The 16,719-nt window shown below is 45.9% G+C and overlaps 1 protein-coding gene across 2 annotated transcripts in view; it reads right to left on the reverse strand.

Moving 5' to 3' along the window:
• The window catches only part of LOC102249603 (arachidonate 12-lipoxygenase, 12S-type), a 21,595-nt gene extending 5,139 nt beyond the window's left edge, over positions 1-16,456 (reverse strand). The window contains exons 1-11 of one of the 2 annotated variants that reach the window (XM_014537277.1): positions 16,322-16,456; positions 15,563-15,758; positions 13,874-13,955; positions 13,647-13,769; positions 13,450-13,553; positions 13,055-13,215; positions 12,369-12,512; positions 7,736-7,945; positions 1,959-2,045; positions 1,568-1,737; positions 959-1,080 (exon numbers count right to left, since the gene is read on the reverse strand). In XM_014537277.1, coding sequence (XP_014392763.1) covers positions 959-1,080; positions 1,568-1,737; positions 1,959-2,045; positions 7,736-7,945; positions 12,369-12,512; positions 13,055-13,215; positions 13,450-13,553; positions 13,647-13,769; positions 13,874-13,955; positions 15,563-15,758; positions 16,322-16,456 — 1,534 coding nt within the window. Of the gene's footprint in view, positions 1-958; positions 1,081-1,567; positions 1,738-1,958; positions 2,046-7,735; positions 7,946-12,368; positions 12,513-13,054; positions 13,216-13,449; positions 13,554-13,646; positions 13,770-13,873; positions 13,956-15,562; positions 15,771-16,321 lie in introns of both variants that reach the window. The other variant, XM_005863285.1, reaches the window with a different exon arrangement.
• Between the last annotated feature and the right edge of the window lie 263 nt (positions 16,457-16,719).

Consider the following 16,719-nt stretch of genomic DNA (forward strand, 5'->3'; position numbering starts at 1 on the left):
TGGGAAGTGGATGGCAAGGGAGAGGAAGAAGCATCTTTTGGGGCTTGGGATGCTTGAAGAACAGAACTGAAAAGTATGAGAGAACATTTGGTCCTGAAAGGGTCAGGGTGGTGGGGGTGTTTCCCAGACCCTCCAAAGAAAGCCCCCCTCCCTGGGTCTGGCATTGGTATATTAAACCTTGTATTCCCATGTCCTGGCCATAATAGCTTCCCAGTAAATTTTTGTACTTGTCCCACAGGCTGAGGATGGGACTCAAGGTGTTGGTGTGAAGTACGCGGGGGCAGGGCCTGAAGGACAATTCGAAACAGACGAGCGTGGCACATGTGTACTACAGAGAGGAAGATGAAACTAGGCAAAGCTCAAAAACACTGTATTTCTTCTTCATAGATTAAAATGTGGAGTGGAAGAATGAATGGTAGTAGCTAGAGCTTAGTGATGAAATGCACTGGCTAGGGAAATCTGAGATTCAGTCTTCACCTAGAAATGACCCTGCACTGTGGTAATGTGCAGTGTGCTTGGACCCTCTGTGTGTGGTGGACAGTAGCAGGCAAGAGGAGAAGGGAGGGAAAGCCAGAGAGGATCATCATGGACTTTGGTGGGAACATTTTCCCCACTTATTTTCTTAGGAAGAGCATCAGAGGGCACAAGCAGGGCCTGGGCAGATCCCCCACTGGTTGGGGTTCTGGACCCACTGGGCTCTATGCTGTGGAGGTTGGAGGCATCAGTGGCAGGAATGGGGGATGGTAATAAAGGTTGATAGTCAGTTACTCTGAGGAGGAAAATCCTTGGGTTTGTAGGACTGTCCTAACACTTTGGAGGTGGGAATGGTATTCATATGCTTCATGTGTGGAGGGCGAGAGGGTAATGAGTTGTTGGGTTCATGTCCCCAGAAGGGCAAGGCTGACAAGGGGCTCTGGGCAGTGTCTGAGGAGCTTTCTTCTCTGGGGAGGGATCTCACCTCGGTCCTGGGCCTGGCACAGCCCCACCTCAGTGATCTCCCGACACCAGGCCTGCAGCTCAGGGTCCCCTCTCACGACGTCATCCCCATGGTAGAAGAGGTGGATGATCCCTTCCACGTACCTGCCCAGAGGAGAAGGGAGCTGAGCTCGTTAAGAGTAGAAGCTCTAGCCTCTGATTGCTACTCCTTTTCTGTGGCCCCAGCCAAGGTCCATCCACTGCATCTGGACACAGATTTTACAAGACTTACTTTTTGGGACATCCCTGAACTTATTCTACACACTAGTTTAGAAAGGAAGGAATTGTGGATCCTTCGTATTAATAGCTCCCTAAACGTGATTAATAACCATTCTTCCTAACAAAACCCTGGTTCTTCTAGATCCCCATCTCCCCATTCCCAGGTCTCACAACCTACGCTCTTATTCTACTTTCCTTCTTTTCAGATCCTACCCACTGTCTCCTCACTCTTCCTCATCTCTCTCAGGATTGAGTCCTCTGCTCCCCCTGTGTGAACCTTCTTCTTTCATGTTCCTCATGCTGACCTCAAGACAGAGACCCACTCTCCCTCTCCCCAATGGCCATCCATTTCTCAGCTCCCACTCACACCCACCGGGCAATGATCTCCCAGAGCCGTAAAGCATCGTGGGCATAGAGAGCACTTGGGATTCCCAGCAGGCCCCGGTCAGCCAGATCTTCAGGAGGACAGAGGGAGCGGTAGGTCAGCTTAGCCATGGCCCGATGAAACAACTGCACATAGCCTCCTCCACCTGTGCTCATTGCCTGGAATTTGAGAGTTGACAGGTCTCATGAAATAGAAGAGCTGCAGAGTCTTATATAAGGGGTTCAGTGTTGGGGTTTATAAAATTAAAGGTATAAAAGGAACAGGCACATAGGTTTAAGGGTCAGGACATTCATACTAGGTTGTCTGAGACTGTGAAGATTGCAGGAGGTTGTAGAGAGATGAAAGATTAGGCAGCCCTATGCCCCCATTTCCTCTTTACCTGATTAAATATTCCACTATCAGAGTCAAATTGGGTCCGCGCTCTGATGTTAACCTCCATGGTATAGCGCGTGTGTGGGATCAGGAGCTGGATGAAGAAGATTAGAGAAGGGTTGTTAATGGAGTCCATGCTTGGGTCCTCTCTTGTAGGGAGTGGCACTCAGCCTGGTGATGTTCTCCCCTCTGGATCTTTTCCTCCCTGCCAGTGCCTTTGCAGGCTGGTCTCCTTATGCTGCTATGATCACTAACTCTCATGCTCTCCATGACTATTGTGGAGCTAGAATGACCTGGGTTTGAGTCCTGGGTTTTAACCCTCATTCTGATACTTGTTCAAGGCCATATACCCCCTAAATGTTAATTTCTTCATCTGTCAACCAGGATGATAATAGGTCTCCTAAGTCAGGTGCTGTGGTGGTGATTATGTGAGTGATATATAGAGAGTGTTTAACTCAGTGCCTGGTACACAGAAGCATTGATTAGGAGATATTGTCATTTCCTTTATTGTATCACCTTCAATGTGGTTGTCCATTTAGAACCTACCTCTTAGCTTTCTATATCATTTCATGATTCTTCTATCATTCACATCTCCTCATTCCGAACTCGCTTCTCTGTTCATTTCAAGGCTCTTCCTCCAACTGCTCATTGTTTTATTCTTGGATTCTTTTGGGGACAGGGTTCCTTTAGTCAGAATTTTAGTAGCCAAATCAAACTACCTGCTTAAACAGCAAATGGATCATCATAAAATCTGTTCCCCTTCCTAATTGTTTCCTCTTTCCTTCTTTTTCTTTAATTATTACAAAAGTGCACCAAAGTCCCAAGATGGTGGGGTAGGTAAATGCTTGTACTTGCCACCTCCCACAACCATGTCAAAATTACAACTAAAATATAGAACAACAATCATTCAGAACTGCCTGAATGCAGTTGAACAGACATTCTACAACTAGAGAAGTAAATAAGAAAGCACATTGAGACTGGTGGGAGGGGTGGAGGCACAGGATAGTCTGGTTTTTAAATTGGGAGTGATATTTCCAAGGCTGCCTGTGAGAAGCAGGGGGTCCCAGCTGCACACCAGATCCCCCCATTCCAGGGTTCCAGATCTGGGAAGCCAAGTCCCTATAACTTTGGGCTATAAAAACCAGTGGAGATTGTGGCTGAGTGACATGGAAGCTGCTGGAGTCCCAGGTATTCCTCTTAAAGGGCCTGTGCACCAACATACACGATTTTGCTTCCTCTGAGCCCCAGCTCCAGGTGGCAGCTTTGGGGGAATCCAGGGATATATGGAGAGGAACTGGACCGTCTGCCACTGGGGCAAGAATGCAGGGGCAGCTTTCTCCCAGACAGGGGTACTCACAGGGGTCATTGTTCCTGTCCTGTGACCTCCCGCATAGCAGAGCTGACTGGCAGCATATCTGAGTTTCTATCACCATGGCCAACACTGTTAGCTCTGCTCTGGTGATTCCCTGAGACCCCACCCCATCCAATTTGCTGCCCCACCCAAGCTATTTGTAGTGGCTTTTCCATATGAATGGCCTGTCCTGGCTCAGGTTTCAGACTTTCCTAAAATCTCTTAAACAAGCTCCAAACCTATCAATAAGAGGCCCAAGACCTGGCACTAGCACCAGTCTGCCTTGTTTCAGAGGTGGGCCTCGCCTTGGCACTTCCTAGCCCAAGGGTGGGCAAACTTTTTGACTCAAGGGCCACAATGGGTTCTTAAACTGGACCGGAGGGCCGGAACAAAAGCATGGATGGAGTGTTTGTGTGAACTAATATAAATTCAAAGTAAACATCATTACATAAAAGGGTACGGTCTTTTTTTTTTAAGTTTTATTCATTTCAAACGGGCCGGATCTGGCCCGCGGGCTGTAGTTTGCCCACGGCTGTCCTAGCCCAATCCAAGTAACAGCCATCTGCAGATCTCTCTGTAGCTCCTGCAGAGTGGCCCCAGGTAGTATCTGCCTTTATGCTTCCTGGGAGGCCCCAGAGCCAGTGCACCCGGTGGACAGCTTCAGAGCATACCAGATTACAGCTCTACTCATTCACAAGCAACACACTCAAGAGGAAGACGAAGTGTGTGCACCAAAGCCCCACTGAAGCAAGTATTGCTCTATCGGGGTGTCTCCTGAATAGCAGCTTTTCCACTGTAGTCACAGCAGGTCCTCACAGCCAATTGGCCTGGAGGTCAATTCCTCCAAGTGATGCCAACAACAATCAAGGCTCAACTACAATAAGACTGTGCACATAAATCATACAGGGGCACACCTAGAGTGTGCAGCTCAGGTGACTGGGGAGACTGAACCACGGGGCGCTATAGGACACCTAGTACACAAGGCCAATCTACCAATTCCAGAAGACATAACATCTCTATCTAATACATAGAAGCAAAAACAGGGAGGCAGTCAAAATGAGGAGACAAAGAAACATTTTATAAATGAAAGAAATGGAAGCAAGCAAACTACTGGATACAGAGTTCAAAACAATAGTTATAAGGTTACTTAAGGATCTTAATGAGTGCTTCAAGGGACTTAATGAGGGTTTCAAGGGAATTAATGAGAGTGTCAAAAGACTTAGTGAGACTTTCAAGGATCTTAGAGAAAATGTCAAAGATATGAAAAAGGACCGGTCAGAAATTAAGCATATACCAACTGAAATAAAGAATCATGTACAGGGATTCAACAGTAGAGTTAGAGGATTCTGAGAATCAAATCAATGATGTGGAATATGAGGAAGAAAAAACACCTAATCAGAATAGTAAAAAGAAAAAAGATAAAAAATTATGAAGATAGTGTAAGGAGTCTCTGGGACAACTTCAGGCATACCAACATTTGCATTATGAGGGTTCCAGAAGGAGGAGATAGAGAGAGCAAGATATTGAAAACCTATTTGAAGAAATAATGACAGAAAACTTGGTAAAAGTAATAGACTTCCAAGACCAGGAAGCACAGAGAGTCCCAAACAAGAGAAACCCAAAGAGATCCACAACAAGACACACCATAATTAAAATGCCAAGGGTTAAAGATAGAGAATCTTAAAAACAGCGAGAGGAAAGCAGTTAGTTACCTACAAGGGAGCTCCCATAAAACTGTCAACTGATTTCTCAATAGAAACTTTGCAGGCCAGAAGGGAGTAGCAAGAAATACTCAGAGTGATAAATAGCAAGGACCTACTACCAAGATTACTCTACCCAGCAAAGCTATCATTTAGAATTGAAGGTCAGATAAAGAGCTTCACAGACAAGAAAAAGCTAAAGGAGTTCATCACCACCAAACCAGTATTACATGAAATATTGAAAGGTATTCTTTAAGAAAAGGAAGAAGAATAAGAAGAGAAAAAAGATCATAAATATGACAATAAAATGGCAATAAATACATATCTATCAACAATTGAATCTAAAAATAAACAAACAAAATATGATGAACAAAATAAACTAATAAATAAAATAAAATCAGAGGCATGGAAACATGGAACAGATTGATTAATCTGTTCAGAAGGAAGGGGAGAGGGGCAGGAAGAGATTAACCAAAGATCTTATATGCCTATCTGCATTACCTATGGATACAGACAATAGGGTGGTGAAGGCCTGGGGTGGGGTGGGAACCAGGTGGAGGTAGGTAATGGGGGGAACAAAGAGAGACATTTGTAATACTCTCAACAATAAATATTTTAAAAATAAAAATTACACCTGCCAAGCTAGTGTGGCTCAGTGGTTGAGTGTTGATCCATGCAACAATAGGTCTCAGGATTGATTCCCATTCAGGGCACAGGCCTGGAATTCAGGCTTCATCCCCAGTAGAGGGCATACAGGAGGCAGCTGATCAATGTTTCTCATATATGTTTCTATCTCTCCCTCTTCCTTCCTCTCTCTCTAAACTCAACAAAAGCATGTATTTTTAAAAAATGCACCCAATCCTGACATGTGCTTCTTTTTATCTTAGATTATTTTTATTTCAGTTTTAACCTGATTAATATATAGGATTCAGACAGTTTGGATATTGATCAGAGATTTTTGATGCTGGAAAAAGGGAAGGACACAAGTGATACTCCCATAATCAAGCTATCAAGGGAGCTCATATTGTTCTTTTCAGAAAGTTCATGGAGGGATGCTGGTGTCACAGAAAACACTAAGACAACAGCAAAGAATAAAGAACCCAGAACAGAGTTCCTAACATCAATGGCAGAAATGATGATGACAATAAAAATAACAGCAGAAAACTGACATTTTTCTAGCATTTAGCCTGTAATGTCTTAACAACCCAACAATGCAGATCGCTATCCTCATTTAGAGATGAGGACCCTGAAGACACGTTTGGTGAGTACTGAGACCAGGAGTCAGGCTTCAGACCTGAGCAGTCTGAATCCAGAGCTTGCACAGGTAACCTTGGTAAGTTCTGCAGGCTTAGCCCACCTGGGAGTTCCAACAAAGACTGTCTGCCATGGGATGGAGTTGCTATGGTGAGGGAATATAGCTGTGGAGGGGGGCTTTTGTAGTAAAAGGACATTTTGAAGTGTAAAATTGGGCATAAGTGATTCAAGCTAGGAGGGAGATGGTCATGCAAAGGCATCATGAGGTTATCAAACCTGAGAGCCATGATCTACATTAGTAACTATTTTGTCTATGTCACCCTAGAACCCCGAACAACCACAGCCCAGAGGAGGGTTGGCATTGGAAATCTCAGTGACATTACAGTTCAGTTGTTCTGCCTGCCAAATACTCATTTGCATATCTTACCAACACTTCAAACTCTTTGTATCTGAAGCTCAACACCTCATCTTTGCCTCCAAACTGGCTTCTTTTCCTGACTACACTCTTTCTGACCATTGCTCTGCTTTATAGGCTTATAGATTTTTGCTCCCTGCTCTTCCCTGTTCCCTGTATCAAAGTGCCATTGAGATTTGGAAAACAATTGTAAGACAAGCACAAGTCTTATATTGGTGCCTTCTGCCTAGCAATAGACACTGAACTCGCTGTTGATAGCATTACAGAAGTTTTGGGTCATTCCAACAGTGTTTACTTTGTGAGCTTCTAAGCCTGGCAGTGCTGAGGCCTCTGGCCTTTCTCTCCAATATTGCACAGGCATGACCCAGGCAGGATCTCCTCCCTCCCATCCCTGTCACCACCATGCTAATGCACATCTTTAGTCTCCTCACTCTTGGGTAGATGTCAGTGACCAGCCGGCCTGCTATCCTTGCCCTTTTATTTTGTGCTCCTCATAACATTCGGTTGCAGTAGAACATTCTCCATCAATACTATAGTGTTTATAGCTGTCTCTTGTTATTTTCACCTCTATTCTAAGATATGGTTCTCTGGCTGTTTGTCATGTCTACCATTTGTATTCCTAGCTTAACGGCAACATATTGTTTTAACAAATTATATTCCTACTCCCCTCCAGACCCATTGCTGGAGAATTTCAGAGAATTGACTTGCAATACTAGTATGGGTAGAAAATGCTAAATGACTTGATTTAATAGGGTAGATGATATCAATGTGTATTATATCTTACAACTGCATGTGGATCTATAATTAGCTCAAAATTAAAAGACTTTAAACAGGAAAATATAACCACAAGATTCAAGGACTTGCCATAGTTATTTTTCTCTTGTCCCCTCCTGCCTATGAAGATTTTTTGCCGCAATACCATATCAATGCTAGATTATTGCAAAGCAGGTTTGTTTCATGTTCCCAGCCAGATGGATTAGGCTTTTTAAATCCCGAGTAACTGTTGCATTATTTCCTTTCTCTGGGATGTGAGCAAGAGAAGACATGGAGGGTAGAGGATGTACCTTGAAGACAGGGTGCAGTCCTGGGAGGCACCTCATGGTGGCTACAGCGATGACCTCAGCCAGCAGATGAGTGTTCAGCACGTGATATTGGAGCTGCTGCAGTTGGAAATCTGAACTACGGACCCAGGTCTTTGCCAGGAGCCAGGTAAGTGGAGGATCTGAAGGCAGGAATATTGGTGGGATGGGGGAGCTGGGATTGGGAGGCTGGATCTGCAATAAAGAGGAATTAAGCATTCATTGACCTCTCATCATATGTTAGACACTGTGCTCAGTATTCTGGGGGAAACTGATGACTAAGATTATTGTCTCCCAGCGGGTTAATACACTCATCCTCTGACTAGCAGTGGGGAAATGTGAGTGCCATGATGGTCAGGTTCAAAGCAGGAGGAATTGCAAAGAGGAATCCAGTGTGACTGGGAGAAACCTGATGAGGATGTGAGTTAGGTCAAATAGGAAGGAGAAGCTCGGTGTGTGAGGTAACTGACAGTTCTCATCAATTGATTGGTGAGAACAGTAAGAGGGAAAACACACTAAAACCAAGGAAGAGGCTTTCAAAATGGAGGTGGAATAGGTGGATCTTACACTTACCTTCTTCCAGGACCAAACTGGAAATACAACTAAATTAAAGAATAACCACCCTGAATAAACAACTAAAGACAAGCTGAAGAATATTCTTATAACCAAGGATTTACAGAAACACATCAAGACTGGTAGGAAGGGCAGAGGGCTGGCCCTGCTCCCACAGGTAGTGGCTAAGGTTCAGGAGGTATACCTCTGTGAGGAGTTCCCCTGAGAAGCATGGGGCCTAATCCCCAGACCAGAGCACCAGAGCCAGGAAGAAGCACTCACATAATATTCAACTGTAAAAAAAGCAGCAGGAGTTCTGTCTGCCAAGGAGTGATGGAATCTGCTGGAGACACAGGCACCCTCTTAAAGGGCTAATGCACAAAATTTCATTTGCAGCCACTGACTCTAGGTTCTGGTGGAGAGAGGGCAGTACAAACTGGAGTTGCCTAGGGAGAGTCTGAGGTTTGGACTCTGGGGTGGAGTCAGGGAGATGGCTGCTGGGATACCTGTGCTGAGTCATTCTTCAGTGGCACGGTCACCATCTTTTCTAGGTGGAGCAATCCCCTCCATGCAACATCAGACTGGGGGAAAACAATTACCCCACTCTCTGGACTCCCTCTTGCCCCACCCTGAGGAGGTTAGGCTCTGCTGAGGAGTCAATTTCATTGACCAGGGTGTATAAGTCTGGGCAGACTCAGGGGGTGTCAGTGACTAGCTTTGGGGTGGGGCCATTTCCCCCACTTTCCCGTGAACCTGACTGGCACTCCCCCTCACAGGAGATCCAATAGAACTACCCTCCTGTCTTCCCACAGTCCCAACCTCTGGGCTCCAGACACCCCACCTGCCTGACTACAAGGTCAGGGCAAAATCTGAGATAGAGTCAGTCATGTGGCTCTGGAGAAGAGACCACAGCCACCAGCTTCCCTGAAACCTGTACAGCAGCTCCCCTTCATGGAAGATCCACTCGCCCCATTCTCCCGAATTCACCACAGGCTCTTGCAGTGACTGAGCCTAACAGGCAGCCAGAAGGCAGAGGCAGGCCATAGTGGCTTCCAGGTTGCTTGGAATGTTTGTTGACATGCCCCCGGGCCCAGTGCTGGTAAAAGCCAGCCTTAGAGCACGCCTGGTCCTTCCTATGCACTGCCAAGCCCAGCAGAGACAGCCACAATCTCTGGATCATTTGTAGCTTTAAACAGGTTGCCAAGGGCCAGGTACAGACAGTATCTGACATTAACCTGCGTCAGAGTCTCTAAGAGGCCCAGAACCAACACACTAACTAAGTGGCCAGCTTCAAACAACATTGGAGCTGGGTCCAATAAACTTTGCAAACAGCTTATCCAAAAGGACATGGCAGTGGGCACTAAACAGCTGAGGCAAATTCCACTTTTTTATCCCCCTCCTTTCTCTCTTTTTTTTTATTTTCTTTCCTCTTCTTTTTTCTTCTTTGAACCTTTTTATTTCATTTCTTTTTCTTTATTTTTTATTTTATTTATTTTTATTTTCTGTATTTTTTTCTTATTTTTATTTTGGTCAGCACCTGCACAGTAACACACATGCCAGGCTCAGTGTTTAGCCTCACAGTCACCCAGCCTGAAAGTCAATCCCACATACAAATGGGCCAACAGCAATCAAGACTCAATTACAACAACAAGGCCCACATAAGCCACACAAATGACATTCATAGAACACCCAGGTCAGGAGATCAAGGAGACTGCACCACTGGGTCCCACAGGACACCTACTACATAAGGCCACCCCATGAAGACTGGGAATCAAAGATGCAGCCAAAATATGGGAACAAAGAAATAGTCCCCAAATGAAAGAACTGAGGACATCTCCAGGGGAGAAAAGCTAAATGAAGTTGAGGTAAACAATTTATCAAATATAAAGCTCAAAGGAATGTTTAGAAAGATCATCAAGAAATTTAGTGATAACTACAACAATGTGAAAGGAGACATAGAAACCATGAAAAAGAACCAATTAGAAATGGAGAACATGATACCTGACATCTAGAATACACTGGAAGGAATAAAAAGTAGGTGATGAAGCAGAGGATGGAATAGCAGTTTGGGAGATAAAGTAGATAAAAACCCTGAATTAGAGCAGCAAAAAGAAAAAAAGTATTAAAAAGAATGAAGAGCCCGGCCAGTGTGGCTCAGTGGTTGAGCATCAACCCATGCACGAGGAGGTTACCAGTTCGATTCACAGTCAGGGCATTTGCCTGGGTTGTGGGCTCCATCCCCAGTAGGGTGCCTGCAGGAGGCAGCCGATTGATATTGATGTTTCTCTCTCATCAGTGTTTTTATCTCTCTCTCCCTCTCCCTTTCTCTCTAAAATCAATAAAAACATATTTTTTAAAATAATGATTCATCTCATGGGGGGTTAATTTCAAAAATATATAAGGAACTCATTTAACTTAACAAAAGGAAGACAAACAATCCAATTAAAAAATGGGCAAAGAACCTAAACAGACACTTCTCCAATGTGGACATACAGATGGCCAAGAGACATATGAAAAAATGCCCAAAGCCACTAATCATCTGAGAGATGCAAATTAAAACAGCAATGAGGTATCACCTCATATCTGTCAGAATGGCTACCAACAAATCAACAAATGACAAGTGCTGGTTAGGATGTGGAGAAAAGGGAACCCTAGTACACTGCTGGTGGGAATGCAGACTGGTGCAACCACTATGAATAACAGTATGGAGTTTCCAAAAAAAGTAAATATGGGATTGCCATTTGATCCAGTGATCCCACTTCTAGAAATGTATTCTAAGAAATGTGAAGCACCATTCAGAAAGAATACATGCATCCCTATGTTCATGGCAGTGCAATTTACAATAGCTAAATCTGGAAACAACCCAAGTGTTCATGAGTAGATGAATGGATAAAAAAACTGTGGTACATTGACACAATGGAATACTATGCAACAGTGAAATGGACCTCTTACCCTTTGAGACAGCATGGATGGACCTGGAGAGTATTATGCTAAGTGAAATAAGCAAGTCAGAAAAAGACAAGTATCCCATGATCTCACTCATATGTGGAATCTAAAGAACAAAATAAACTGGCAAGGGCATGTGCTAGGGGGTGGGAACAGCATGGGAGAGGTCAATGGGGGTGGAAGAGACATATGTAATACTTTCAACCATAAAGAATTTAAAGTTTTTTTAAAAAAAGAACTTATATTCATATGTGCATAACCCATGGACACAGATAATAATGTGGTGAAAGCTTGGGGTGGGGGTTGGTGCAGGCTAGAATGGGTCAATGGGGCAAAAAGGGGACCTCTGTAACACTTTCAACAATAAAGATATTTAATAAAAGATGTGGTACATTTACACAAAGGGATACTGTACAGGCATAAAATAGAAGGAAATCTTCTTTTTTGTGGCATCATGGATGGACCTAAACATTATTATGCTAAGTGAAATACATAAGTCAGTCAAAGAAAGACAAATACCATATGCTCTCACTTCCCTATATGTGGAATATAATGAACAATAAAAAGTGATGAACAAAATAGAAACAGAGGCATGGATACATGGAACAGACTGACAACTGTCAGAGGGTAGGGGAGGAGTGGGGGACTGAATGAAAGAAGGTAAAGGGATTAGCCAAAGACCATAGATGCATAACTCATAGACACAGATAACAGTGTGCTGAAGGCCAGTGGGAGGCGAGTGAGGACTGGGTGTAGGCGAGCAAAGGGAGGGTTCATGGGGACATCTGTAATAGTGTCAAAAATAAAATTTTAAAAAGGAAACAAGAAAAAAAGGGAGAAAAAATGTCTAAGAAAGAAGGGGTATTTCACAGATTCAAAGGTCAGAAAGAGATTGAGTAGCCTTAGGGTGAGGACCAATAGAGACCATTCTGACTCTCAAAAAGGCAATATCAGGCGAGTAGTGAGCAGGCTGTAAGGTAGAAAAGAGAGATTGGAGACGAGGACAGGTGTCACTGAGTGAGGCCGGGGTGAAGGACAACAGCCTGCTGTCTGTGTCCCTGGGCAGAGGTTGGGGTGAACACAGAGCAGTGTTGGGAAGAGGATTTCTAAAACACGTCACCTGAATGGCCATGGGTAGCAGCTTCCCACTGGGTTCCATCTTCAGCATGACAAGGGGGGCAGCCAGGTACTGCTGCTCTCCTTGGATTAGGTTGGCTGGAATTCCATCCAGCAGGATAAAGTCAGCCTCAAACAGGGAACCCTTCTGGAGAAAGGGGGAACATATCCATGGTTAGAGTTCAAAGTCTATGCCCAGAGGGACAAGGCAAAGAAATGTAAAGAAATTTCAGTCTAGTTTCTTGCAATTATCCTACATCAGTACCAGAGTCCTAGTGGCAGAAAGGAAGGAGGCATCCAGAGCATTTAATCCAAGTCATCTCAGCTGACAATAAGGAAAGAGGCAAAATGAAAGGAACCTTTCCCAGGGACATGTTCATTCCCTGTGGCAGTGGTGGTTTTAAGACCATACTTGACCAATTCCTTTGCACCACGGGCATGCTAAGCTTCCCCGTCAAGGTTTCCAGGCCTCTTTCCTCACCATATCCTAATTTCCTGCTGCCTCTCTCTGGCACCCACCAGTCTTAGAGTTTCCCCTGATACTCTAGGTTTTCCCTGCAAAGGACTCTGCACCCAGGGACAGCGGACTAACACAGCCTCCCTTCTCTGACTCACTTTTGGTCCCACCCCTTCACCACTTCCCTTCCCCACGCAGATAAGGAGAAGACAACAGAGTGCTGGGGGGTGTACCTGGAGTTCTTCCTCCAGCTGGGCACGAAGCTCCTCCATTCCCGAGGGCAGCACCAGCCGGGAGGGCAGAGAGGTGGAGCGTCTCAACAGCATGGGGTTGGCGCCATTGAGGAACTGGTAGCCAAAAAGCTCATCATCCTGCCAGCGCTGGTGAACCTTCTCTGTGGGGTTGGAGTGGAGGGTAAGGGGAGGATATTCACCACAACCTGATGTCCCTCTTTATACAGCCTATGTTCACCCTGTATCCAGCCCCTATCTTTTCTTGTTGCCTCTGAGAAATGACCAGGCATACAATCTTCTCATCTGGGAACTACTTATGAGAGACTATGGAGAGTGAAGGTTGGGCCATCAAAACAGGCTATTAAGGACTTACAGGGGCCAATGGGAATACTGACCAGAAAGGGTGCTCTTGGGGCCCCAGAAGATCTGATCAAAAGCCTCCAGGCTGTCCCAGGGGTTCACGAGGTTGTAAACACGTTTAAAGACCATCTCCAGAGCCCTAGGACAGGTGTCAAGGATGGCACTGTCAACTCACCAAATCATGCTTGTTACGGGATCCACCACTACCCACTCCATTGGGATCTTTTCTCACCCTGTCTTCTCTCTGTGTTCATTGTCCAATGACTTCTCACCATGAAATTTCATATCTGGGGGCAGATCCTTCACAGAGTCCGCAGCTATTGTTAGGGGTAGCCCTTCCTTCCAGGTGGCCCAACTAGCAGATGGGAAAGGAGTTCAGGGAGGAATTAGGGGGTTAGTGTGTCTGGCAGGATCAGAGAAGAGGTGGGAATATCAGGAGGACTATGGATGGGTGGTTACCGGTAGATCAGCTGTCTTTCCTTCAGTTCTTTCTCTCGATGCTTCTGGAACTTGTCCAAGGTACTCTCTCCTGCCAGGCGGGCTGGGAGAACATTTGACCACATTGTTTGTCCAACTCATGCTATCCCTGACTTGATCTAATCTCTCATTCTTGACTGTATTGCATCAGACTCTTGCCTTTTTCTCTGGCTCTACCTCACCTGATGTATTCCCAAAGTCACTTTTTGTATCTTTGCCCAAAACCTATTTGTGATTTCACCTCTTTCAACCCCATATTTGTCCATAAGCAATAGTCCATGTTTTCCTCCCTTTCTTGTTTTTTTTGAAACAAATTCCACTACTTGGGCCTATAAATGATTATGAATTTTCTTCTTAATCACCTGACATATCCACAATATCCCATATTATTGTGTATTGCCTTTCCTAAGTCATCAATACTGGCCTTCCTCTTTCTACACCTTTACCTGTCCTCTGAATGACATATTTCCTATTCATTTTATATATGCACTCTGCTCTTTCCTTCCCTACCCACACCTGATCCCTGGGAAAAAAATTCTATATGTGCTCCCTTCAACCATCCCATGTCATCTGTGTTAGGGAACAAATAGTTTCATGTTGCTACCTTTCCTTGACTCCATCTCACCTAGCCTCACCATCACATAATTTATATTTGTTAACCTGACTTGTCCTTTTTTCACCTCTATTTATATTATCCCTCAAAGACACCTATTACATGTTTCCATTTTTTATTAAATTTATTGGGATATAACATTGATTAATAACATCATATAAAATTCAGGTGTACAATCTTACAATATGACATTTGTATACATTGAGTGTGCTCACCACCCAAAGTCTAGTCTCCTTCTGTCACCTTGTATTTACCCCTTTACCCTCTTTTTCTTTCCTCTGGTAACCACCACTCTGCTGCCTGTATCTATGAGTTTGTGTTTTTTGTTCGTTTTGTTTGTTCATTTGTTGCTTTTTGTTTTATATCCTATATATACACATAAGAATACAGTTCTTATTCTTTTCCTTTGACATTTCATTTAACATCATACTCTCAAGATCCATCCATGTTATCTCAAACAGCAATATGTCATCTTTCTTATGGCTGATTAGTCTCCATTCTTACAGGCCATTGTTCTCAATTTTCTCTCTAGTCATATCTCTCCTCTACGTGTCCCATAGCAACAAATCCCCTATAGCCCCTGCTCACTCATCCCCATCCCAGTCAGAGTGCTCCCTGCCCTACCAGTTGTCTTCCATGTTATCACAGCCAAGCAGCTCTTCATGGTCTTATCATTTATTGCTTCCCTTCCCTGCCTCCTCTCAGTGGTCCCATGTGCTAGCCTTACCTGTCCTTGTCCTAACTTGTTCCCAGTCACTGGAGATTCCTTCCCACTTTACTTTGGCTCTTCTGTTTCCCAGCGTGACTGCACCTCCCATTCCCAGGGCACACCTTAGAAGGTGGGATCGACACATCACACATTTCCCTGTCCAGTCCCACTTCCAGCCCTTTTAATGCTATGTGTACTGTTCCCCTAGTTTCCTGTCTTGGTTGCTCTTAACCTGCTCAGCATTCATTTCAAGTCCCTCTGACCTTCCTCTGTGCTACCCATCCCGCCACCCCTTTGCCCTCCATTACTCCCTGTGTCCTGCTCCCACTTCCCTGAGGCGGCCCCTCACCAGTGCCCTCAGGCAGGGTCAGCACGCCCTCGCCCTGCACCCAGCGGTAGCAGGGGAAGGCGGCCTCCTCTAAGTCTCCTGGGCCCTTCACGGTGATGCGGTCACAGAACCAGGCGTCGTCCACCAGGGAGTGGTGTTTGCGCAACTTCACGAACTGCAGTGGCCCCAAGTCCTGGGGAACGTCCTGTTCGAACTCCTCCACCAGAACCTGGTGAGACTTAGTAGCGGGGACCCGGGAGAGGACGTTTAACTGAGGGTGCGGGGTCCTCTGCGGAGTCTGGTGACAAGGCCTCCAGGGACAGCATTGCCTCCTCCCAACACCTGTGGTGCCTGTGGGTCTCAGACGCCCATCTCACCAGAAAGAGGAGGGATGCGGGCGAGGCCCACAGTGTCTTGAATTGAACACTGAGCACCATCACCTACCCTGTCCATTAACTGAGCTCTCACCGCGCCCGCGCTCTCAGAGGTCCTTCACCTTGACCATTGATCCCATAGGAACACTGGCCTGGGGTCAATGGGAGAAAAGTAGTGGAGGATGTGAGGACCACGGTGGGGCCGAGGGGAGAGGGGGGAAAGGGGTTGAACCCAGCCAGGGCCCTGGCTCTGAACCTGTCACCCACAGAGGTGCAGGCATCCCTTCTCACTGGAAGGCCCAGCTGGGGAAGCTGCATTGTCATTGGCTCCCAGCCTCCCTCGTCCCGCCCGCCCTCACTCAGCCAGCCCAGTCAGGGGGTCTGAGTCCCCGCTTCCCCCGCCCACCTGGCCCCGCGTTGACCGCAGCTGCAGCTCCAGCTCCGCCTCCCCGCGCTCCCCGACCAGCCACAGCTGCAAGGGGCTGAATGACCCAGAGAAGAGCCAGGCCCCGGTGGCCACGTGGATGCGGTAGCGGCCCATGGCAGCGGGTGGGCTCGTCTGGGTGGCAGAGGTTCTGTTACTGGTACCAAAGATTCCGCGGGCAGGCTTCGTCCTGCTGCCTCAGGACAAGTCCAGGGCCTAATAAAGCAGGACTCTGTGTGTGCCTGCCCACTACAGGATTGGGCCCAACCCCAGCAAACCTGAACCTGGGATTAGCCCAGAGGGTGGGGGAAAGGCGGCTGCTCCTCTCAGCAAAGAATGGGGCTTAGAGGAAGATGAGGGGCTGAACCTGGGTGCAGGAA

Source organism: Myotis brandtii, unplaced genomic scaffold (assembly GCF_000412655.1).
Source record: "Myotis brandtii unplaced genomic scaffold, ASM41265v1 scaffold1752, whole genome shotgun sequence".
NCBI classification, from domain to species: Eukaryota; Metazoa; Chordata; class Mammalia; order Chiroptera; family Vespertilionidae; genus Myotis; species Myotis brandtii.